The sequence below is a fragment of the Schistocerca piceifrons genome, chromosome 1, assembly GCF_021461385.2.
Source record: "Schistocerca piceifrons isolate TAMUIC-IGC-003096 chromosome 1, iqSchPice1.1, whole genome shotgun sequence".
Taxonomy (NCBI): domain Eukaryota; kingdom Metazoa; phylum Arthropoda; class Insecta; order Orthoptera; family Acrididae; genus Schistocerca; species Schistocerca piceifrons.
Window position 1 is genome coordinate 889,254,012 of NC_060138.1, and position 9,971 is coordinate 889,263,982.

At 45.6% G+C, this 9,971-nt stretch overlaps 1 protein-coding gene across 2 annotated transcripts in view; it reads right to left on the reverse strand.

Annotated features, from left to right (window-relative positions):
• Positions 1-9,696, reverse strand: part of LOC124793104 (protein no-on-transient A-like) — a 240,817-nt gene extending 231,121 nt beyond the window's left edge. For both annotated transcript variants that reach the window (XM_047257995.1, XM_047257994.1), the window contains exon 1: positions 9,530-9,696. In XM_047257995.1, the coding sequence (XP_047113951.1) occupies positions 9,530-9,551 (22 nt within the window). In that variant the 5' untranslated portion in view covers positions 9,552-9,696. The remainder of the gene's footprint in view (positions 1-9,529) is intronic.
• Positions 9,697-9,971: the final 275 nt, after the last annotated feature.

The following is a 9,971-nucleotide window of genomic DNA, read 5'->3' on the forward strand; positions in this document are numbered from 1 at the left end:
TGTTACAAAGTGCATTCAAGTTCTAAGGCCTCCGATTTTTTTTCTCCGGACTGGAAATAGATAGAAACATGCATATTGTTTTAAAATGAGGCCGCGTTCATTTTCAATACATCCCAGAGATAGCAGCACCGTACAGCAGATGGAGTTTTACCACCAGCGGTGAGAATGAGAACTGTTTTAAATACTTAAAATGGCGACGTTTTCCTTACTTGAACAGCGTGCAATCATTCGCTTTCTGAATTTGCGTGGTGTGAAACCAATTGAAATTCATCGACAGTTGAAGGAGACATGTGGTGATGGAGTTATGGATGAGTCGAAAGTGCGTTCGTGGGTGCGACAGTTTAATGAAGGCAGAACATCGTATGACAACAAACCGAAACAACCTCGGGCTCGCACAAGCCGGTCTGACGACACGATCGAGAAAGTGGAGATAATTGTTTTGGGGGATCGCCGAATGACTGTTGAACAGATCGCCTCCAGAGTTGGCCTTTCTGTGGGTTCTGTGCACACAATCCTGCATGACGACCTGCAAATGCGAAAAGTGTCATCCAGGTGGGTGCCACGAATGCTGACGGACGACCACACGGCTGCCCGTGTGGCATGTTGTCAAGCAATGTTGACGCGCAACGACAGCACGAATGGGACTTCCTTTTCGTCGGTTGTCACAATGGATGAGACGTGGATGCCAGTTTTCAATCCAGAAACAAAGCGCCAGTCAGCTCAATGGAAGCACACAGATTCACCGCCACCAAAAAAATTTCGGGTAAAAAATGATGCTGTCCATGTTCTGGGACAGCGAGGGCGTAATCCTTACCCATTGCGTTCCAAAGGGCACTACGGTAACAGGTGCATCCTACGAAAATGTTTTGAAGAACAAATTCCTTCCTGCACTGCAACAAAAACGTCCGGGAAGGGCTGCGCGTGTGCTGTTTCACGAAGACAACGCACCCGCACATCGAGCTAACGTTACGCAACAGTTTCTTCGTGATAACAACTTTGAAGTGATTCCTCATGCTCCCTACTCACCTGACCTGACTCCTAGTGACTTTTGGCTTTTTCCAACAATGAAAGACACTCTCCGTGGCCGCACATTCACCAGCCGTGCTGCTATTGCCTCAGCGATTTTCCAGTGGTCAAAACAGACTCCTAAAGAAGCCTTCGCCGCTGCCATGGAATCATGGCGTCAGCGTTGTGAAAAATGTGTACGTCTGCAGGGCGATTACGTCGAGAAGTAAGGCCAGTTTCATCGATTTCGGGTGAGTAGTTAATTAGAAAAAAAATCGGAGGCCTTAGAACTTGAAAGCACCTCGTACATTGATTGATTCACGTTCAGGGTCAGCTGCCAGAGCCTGCACCGTTCATCAACGATCTGCGAGTCAGTTTGAAAATCGATACTGTCTTCTGGCGTTGCTACTTTCTTATAGACAACCGCATCATCTACGAACAGTCTTAAAGAGCTTCCGACGCTTTCTACTAGGTCATTTATATAGATTGTAAACAGTAACGGACCCGTCACACTTCCTTGAGGAACCCCCGTAATTACCTCTACATCTGTCAATTTTGTTCCGTCAAGAAAGAGATGCTGAGTCCCATCTCCAAGGAAGTCTTGTATCCGCTTGCAAAGCTAGTGCGGTACTCGACGAGCTCGTTTCTTTTTTGCTAAACGCCAGTGCGGACAGTGTCGAATGCCTTCCTGAAGTCAATGAACACAGCATCAACCTGAGCGCTGTGGTCTACAGCGCTGTGGATCTCACACTGGAACAGAGCCAGCTGAGTTTCACAAGCTCTCTGCCTGCGGAATCCACGTTGATTTTTTATAGAGGTTTTCGTTCTCCAAAAGTATCATAATACAGGAGCGTAAAACATGTTTCATAATTCTACAGCAGATTGACTTCAACTATATAAGCCTATGATTACGTGCATTTGTCCTACTGCCCTACTTGAAAACAGCAATGACCTGTTCTTTTTACCAATCACCAGGTACCCTCAGTGGCTCCAGCGATCTGTAATGAACCGTTGCTAGAAGAGGAGAAAGTTCTTTCGCATAATATTTGTAGAATCTTATAGGCATCTCATCTGGTCCTGATGCCCTTCCACTACCCAGAGATTATAGTTGCTTTTCTATTCCGCGATGGTTATCTCAGTATCTGACATTTCTAAATTCGTATCATACTGACAGGAAGGTCCCTGTTACGATCTTCCGCAGTGAAATAATTTCGGAAGACCGAATTCGACACTTCGTCCTTCTGTCAAGGACGTGTCGAGTTCATGGCGCGCAAAATCGCCGTTGTAATGCTCTCCAAAGGTGGACCAACACGTATTAAGCAGCACGCCGTAACATTTCGGCTTGTCGGTGTATAATGCGTTGGGGAACAGAGAAGGATCTTTAGACGGGGGTGTTCATCTGGCAGAGTAGTAAGATGCCCTCATTTAATATTACACGTATTTATAAGCGAGTTGTCTGACCAAAAAACCCCTTAACAAATAGATCCATGAGTTAACCAGATACTAACTTTTTACTGCAAAAACCGCTTCCACTGTGATTCCGTCCTATTACCGTTCTGTAGGTCTTAATTTGAGGAAGAAATTTCTGATAATGTACGTTTGGAGCATAGCATTGTAGGATAGTGAATTATGGACTGTGGGAACACCGGAGAGAAGAGAAGAGAAGTGTTTGAAGTGTGATGCTATAGAAAGACCCACAAGTGTTTCACTGGGTGCTTGATATCCGTGGTACTAGCAGCGGGGTGGAGATGACATCCAAACTGAACCCACACATACTATCAGATCTGTATTCATGTTGGACACAGGGGTACCTGAACACAAGAATTTCATAAAGATACATGTCATATATAGACGACCATTGTTCTGTAGGAAAATGGCAACATGGTGCCGTCGCTTGAGCGGTAATACATGAGGACGCAGGATATCCATGACGTACGGCTATGCCGTCAGAGTTCCCTTAATCACAATCAGCTGCGACTTTAAGTCAAACGCTATTGTTCACCACACCTTGACTCCAGGAGTAACACCGCTGTGTCTCTCCAAGACAACGGAAGAATGGACCGCTGCTCCGTCCTGGCGATGGTCGTGCGGAACCGCCGTTCCTCGCAGAGCACAGTGCGACGTCATTTATTAGCAATCCATGTTTCTCGGTCATGGTGCCCCTCCAGAAGTGGACATTCTGTCGTGGGACTAAGGTAATTCTACGTGTGAGACGGTAATTCCATAGTTCTGCCGCAGCTAGTCTCCGACAAGTGATGTGGGACGACGCAGAGATTCCATTACTTGTTCTCGAATGGCAGACGCAGATGTGAAGGCGTTACAATGTGCTTGCCACACGATACGGCAGTCGTCCCTTGTGATGGGAAGGCGTGGTCGACCGGAACCTTGACGACGGGCATGCCTGCCCCCACGTCCCTATGCAGTCCACCAGGCCACGTTAACATCCGAATGCCCCACAATTCTGGATGGTGTACTAGTCGACCAACCGGCCAAATGGAGAGGCACAATGAGGCTTCTTTCAAACTCTTGTCAAGTGATGATTACGCTGTCTCGCACGAATACGCCGCATCACCGTGTCCTTAACCGTAATCACTCAACATCTGACGCTGTTCACGTCCCATATATACCCTAACAGGCCTGGTAACAACACTAACCACGAACGACACTCTAGTGACCGTTTGCAGGTCATAGTGAATTACATGGCTCTGAGCACTATGGGACTCAACTGCTGAGGTCATAAGTCCCCTAGAACTTAGAACTACTTAAACCTAACTAACCTAAGGACAACACACACATCCATGCTCGAGGCAGGATTCGAACCTGCGACCGTAGCGGTCGCGCGGTTCCAGACTGTAGCGCCAGAACCGCTCGGCCACCAGAGGCCGGCATAGTGAATTACAGTTCTATCAATTTAGATACCTATCGATGGTGCGTACAGTACGAAGTTACGTTGACATCCGACCATGTCTTCTTGGTACTTCCCTTTTTTGTTGGACGGTGTACATCCAACAAGTAATTCAGGATATAGGGTGCGAATGCTACTCTGAAATGAAGCGGTTGACACAAAAGAGGAAATAGTGGCGGGTCACATCAAACTACTCAGAAAACTGAAGACTAAAAAAAACCTCATTTTTAATTAACACATTTTTATCTGCGCTCTTCGGGCATAGCCCACAAGCCGTTGAGCACAAGTGTTAGGATATATCATGAAATGTCTTTAGGGTCCTGTGCCATGCCTCTGTATAAAATAAAATCGAATATAATTCATAAAACAACGATCTTCCTCAGGGCAATACTGGTTTTACAAGAGGAAAGATGACCCTATTTATTAAAAATTATCGGTGTAAATACACTATTTTTGTGGAACTTTATTGGCCCTAGAATGTAATAGGCTTGTCAGGACGAGAAAGAGAGGGAGGAAGGAGGGTGTTCGCAGACTATTCCGCTTGTCGATGATTAGCGCCAGCCTGAAAAATCGGCGCCTGGCTTCTGGAAGCCGGTCGTTGTGGCCGTGCGGTTCTAGGCGCTTGAGTCCGGAACCGCGCTGCTGCTACGGTCGCAGGTTCGAATCCTGTTCGGGCATGGATGTGTGTGATATCCGTAGGTTAGTTAGGCTTAGGTAGTTCTAAGTTCTATGGGACTGATGACCTCAGATGTTAAGTCCCATAGTGCTTAGAGCCATTTGAACCATTTTTTTGCTTCTGGTGGGCATGTTTATTGGATACCATTGGGAACACAAAACCATCACGTCTTCCTCACAGAACTGATAATTTGGATAGCATGCGCTGCTTTTGTGATGTGTCAACATCGGTGTTGTACCATATTGTCAAGTTGTCTATGACTATCTTTCAACGCAAAACCGCTTGTTGCCCTTATTTGTCAGCCAAGCTTAGTTCGGCTGGATGCCCATCCGAGATATAGCCATTGCTGGTGACAGCTCAGTGTACACCCGAAAATCAATGCCAATTTAATGATACGAGGGGCATTCAATACGTAAAGCAACACCTATTTTACTCGGTCAGTTTCGGTTGAAAAAATTCGGAATTTGTTGTGGGACATCGTGGAAAATTCCCATTTCAGCCCCCTACAGTTTCATGAAGTTCCTGTAGGTAGCGGCGCTATACGTAGCCTTCAAAATGGCGTCTGTAACGGGAGTGCGTTCCAAGCAGAGAGCCGTCATTGCGTTTCTTCTGGCGGATATTCATAGGCGTTTTTAGAGTGTCTACGCACGGAGACCTGACAGTGAACAAAAGCACGGTGAGTCGTTGGGCAAGGCATTTGTCATCATCGCAACAAGGTGGCGCAAACATGTCCGATCTCCTGCGTGCCGGCCGGCCGCACACAGCTGTCACTCTTGCATTTATTTAACGTGTGGATACAGTCATCCAAGGTGATCCGACGACTCGCTGCTCAACTGGATGTCTCTGTTGGTAGGGTTGACACACTCGCCCACCAGTCATGTTACTCAGATGTGTGTGTGCCCGCTGTGTCCTCGTCGTCTGATTGAATAAGTTCATCTGTTTGACACAATGAAGGACACACTGAGCGGGAAGCATTACGTGGATGATGAGGTTATTGATGCAGAAAGACGTTGACTCTGTAGTTCACCGGTAGAGTGGTACCATGCGGGCATAACGGCCCTCCCAGTAAGGTGCTGTAAAGCCGTCGCAGTGAACGGAAGTTATGTTGAAAAACAGGGTTTTGTAGAAAAAAGAGTGGAGAATAATATGTTTTATTGGAATCCTGAATAAAACCAACAAGCTTTCATAAAAAACTGTGTTGCATTACTTACCGAGTGACAGTCGTGTATTCTTCCTACTACACTACTGGCCATTAAAATTGCTACGCCACGTAGATGACGTGCTACAGACGCGAAATTTAACCGACAGGAATAAGATGCTGTGATATGCAGATAATTAGCTTTTCAGAGCATTCACACAAGGTTGGCGCCGGTGGGGACACCTACAACATGCTGACATGAGGAAGGTTTCCAACCGATTTCCCATACACAAACAGCAGTTGACCGGCGTTGCCTGGTGATACGTTGTTGTAATGCCTCGTTGAAGGAGGAGAAATGCGTTCCATCACGTTTCCGACTTTGATAAAGGTCGGATTGTATCCTTTCGCGATTGTGGTTTATCGTATCGCGACATTGCTGCTCGCGCTGGCCGAGATCCAACGACTGTTAGCAGAATATGGAATCGGTGGGTTCAGGAGGGTAATACGGAACGCGGTGCTGGATCCCAACGGCCTCTTATCACTGGCAGTCGAGATGACAGGCATCTTATCCGCATGGCTGTAACGGATCGTGCAGCCACGTATCGATCCCTGAGTCAACAGATGGGGACGTTTGCAAGACAACAACCATCTCCGCGAACAGTTCGACGACGTTTGCAGCAGCATGGACTATCAGCTCGGAGACCATGGCTGTGGTTACCCTTGACGCTGCATCACAGACAGGAGCGCCTGCTATGGTGTACTCAACGACGAACCTGGGTGCACGAATGGCAAGATGTCATTTTTTCGGATGAATCCAGGTTCTGTTTACAGCATCATGTTGGTCGCATCCGTGTTTGGAGACATCGCGGTGAACGCACATTGGAAGCGTGTATTCGTCATCGCCATACTGGTGTATCACCCGGCTCGATCACCTCTTGTTCGCATTGACGGCACTTTGAACAGTGGACGTTACATTTCAGATGTGTTACGACCCGTGGCTTTACCCTTCATTCGATCCCTGCGAAACCCTACACTTCAGGAGGATAATGCACGAGCGCATGTTGCAGGTACTGTACAGGCCTTTCTGGATACAGAAAATGTTCGACTGCTGCCCTGGCCAGCACATTCTCCAGATCTCTCACCAATTGAAAACGTCTGGTCAATGGTGGCCGAGCAACTGGCTCGTCACAATACGCCAGTCACTACTCTTCATGAACTGTGGTATCATGTTGAATCTGCATGGGCAGCTGAACCTGTACACGCCATCCAAGGTCTGTTTGACTCAATGCCCAGGCGTATCAAGGCCGTTATTACGGCCAGAGGTTTTTGTTCTGGATACTGATTTCTCAGGATCTATGCACCTAAATTGAGTGAAAATGTAATCACATGTCAGTTCTAGTATAATATATTTGTCCAATGGATACCGGTTTATCACCTGCATTTCTTCTTGGTGTAGGAATTTTAATGGCTAGTAGTGCATGTTGTATAGGCACAATAAGTAAAATTCGTTGTTTTCTCACCATCCTTCCTGTTGCTGAAATTTTAATTCTAAGTTTGTTTGAATGACGCTTCCATGATATTGCATTTTAATATTTATAGCTCATAACTGTGATGTGCTGCTACGATCTGTTACCAGCTGTTATGTGCTTTGCGTATCCTTACACAAGTTACTTTAGCGCTATTTACCCCACCCTTGTATTAAGATGCTGCCAGCACCAATTCTACACCAACCGCTAACAAATAAAAACAGAAAATAAATTCTCCATAGCTGTTCCAGTCTCTAGCTGCTCTTTGTTGCACTATGTGGGTGCAGCCGTTTTACTGGAAACTGACTCAAAATTTATTTTATCAATGTATAAGAGAGGCGAGTCATCCTAGAGCAAGTCGAAAATACAGTAATGCGACGATTCGATCTCTAACGTCCTGAAACTGTAAAAACTAATAGTAAAGTACTGCGTAGTAATGTTGGTCTTTAAGGTTTAAGTTAATTCTCATGGGATCATTGTATAAATACGAGCATCCAAAGTAAATTTCAGTTTTACATACAGTAATATCTATACAATTTCAAATTTTGCATAGACTCAAAAAAAAAGAGATCGACATGTGAGATCATAACAAGTAAATAGTTATAAATATAGCATTATAGAGCTCCCCAACGAAACTAATGGACGATTCAGAATTGGAAGCCAGCAAAGGCTGAAATGCTCGCCCCAACCTACGGGCGCCACGGCAGTCCGTGGGCGGGAGAGGCTATTCCTCCACCAGGGGGAGGACGGCATGCGTCCGCCCGCTGCTGTGGCAAACCGTCACCTTCTGTTTCGTGCATTACTGGAAAAACGATTTAGTCCACTCTGAAACGATTTGAGATTGGAAACACTAACGAGAAAGAATGAGGTCATCTTGAATGCAAAAACCGTAAAAAACCCGTTCTCATCTTCAGCCTATATAGTACGTCACACAAACGTATCAAATTTCAGAAAACCGACTGTCACTCTACCGAGGCAGAAAGGAAACAATGTCATACAAAATATGTATTCCTCTGCAGGTTAAGTCCTAGATGAAGCATATAGTCATAATGAAATGCACCCAGCACTCTAGATGGGTTATTTCGTTCCGAAAGAAGACTGTGTACTTCGGGGAATGAACCGTCTCTCTGTTGAAAATTCAGTAAAGCTTCCATTCATCGTTTCATGGTGTATTTTCGAAGTAAATATTTACTCACAAATTTTTTTTCAAAATAATAATCAATTCTATGAGTATAAAAATCAGCTTCTTTTTCAGCAACTGCGAACTAGCTCTACCGACGAATTGAATATTTTAATGCTAAACACAAATTAAAACAGAATAATTCAGAGGAGATAAAGTTTATTTAAGAAAGAAGTCACTGTAAGTTCATATTAATTTCCGTTCGGCTACTTCAATCATTCAGGTAGCACATTAATATTTAAATCTCTAGCATCTTTAGAAATATTTACCACATATTTTAATTACATACAATTACTTTTCAAAAAGTTCATTTGCTCACCGTATTTCACATGAAAAATAAGCAAGGAAGAATTGCGAATTGTATTTTACCGTATATACAATAATGGTACATTCAAAACCCACGCCCATGGCCGGCGTGAGATTCTAACCGACAGTGTCTGCCTCGTGACGCAGCGGAAGTAACCCACGATGACAAAGGCCAGTTATTTCAAGAAATCCTTTCCAGGGTCCTAGAGAAGTACAAACGATCGATAATACTATTCAAGTAAGTTACGCTCTATGCAATAAAGACACTAAAAAATTCCAAATGCAGACTATAAGATCGCAGTTGTGAATCACGTCTTAAAATATCGATAATCTGTCTTCTAGACCGAAGTTCTTTTCCTTATATACAAAAGGATCGCAACGACGAAATTTATTAGGACGACCACCAAAGCCTGGACCTTCTGTGAATGGAATGGAGTGGAGTGGAAAAGGAAGAGTGGGATATGATGGTAATACGAGTTATTGATTGCTGATTATCAGACGCAGACGCAGAGGAAGCAGAATACGTCAAAATTGCGGTAAATATTCTGCGGTTACCAACAATGCTACGTTCGATGTAATGTTACTACGCATTAACAGTTTGTGACGAAACTTAAGTCTTAACGAGGAAAATGAAATGAATTATAAACACTTAACAGACACATATCTCTGTGTAAGAGCCACGCTAGCTTCTTTGTCGGCAATTGGCAGGCTTTTAGCGACGTGCGGCACGCTGAAACGCCACAGGTAGAGGGGGCGTCGCGGAGCGGCTGCGAAGTCAGAGCGGCGCACTCACCCTTTTTGACACCTCCTGGCATGACATAGGAGGGTCTGGCCGTGTTGGCGGACGAGCTGAGCCAACAGTAAATGGTGCCGGCTGTGCGTGCACGTTGTCGGGATGAACAGCGGGCCGTGCGCCCGCGCCGTCAGCTGTCGAGTGTCGAGTGTGCAGTCTGGGCTGCGCAACGCTGCCGGGCCCTCCTTCGCGACGACAGCGCAGTCTGCCGGCTGCGTGCGCAACCGCCGCCGAGCCGCTCCGCCCGGGCGCTCTGTCAGAGGTCACGGCGCTCCTTCCATACGCTGACGCTATTTTCTTTCTCTCTTTTTGTCAACTCTCACGGTAAATCGAACTGTTCGAATAATATTCCATGGTAGTGGGGCAGAGGGAGTCCCTACTGGGAATACACTGTTGGCGATTAAGAAGCAGCACCAGCAAGTATAGCAAATAACACTATTTT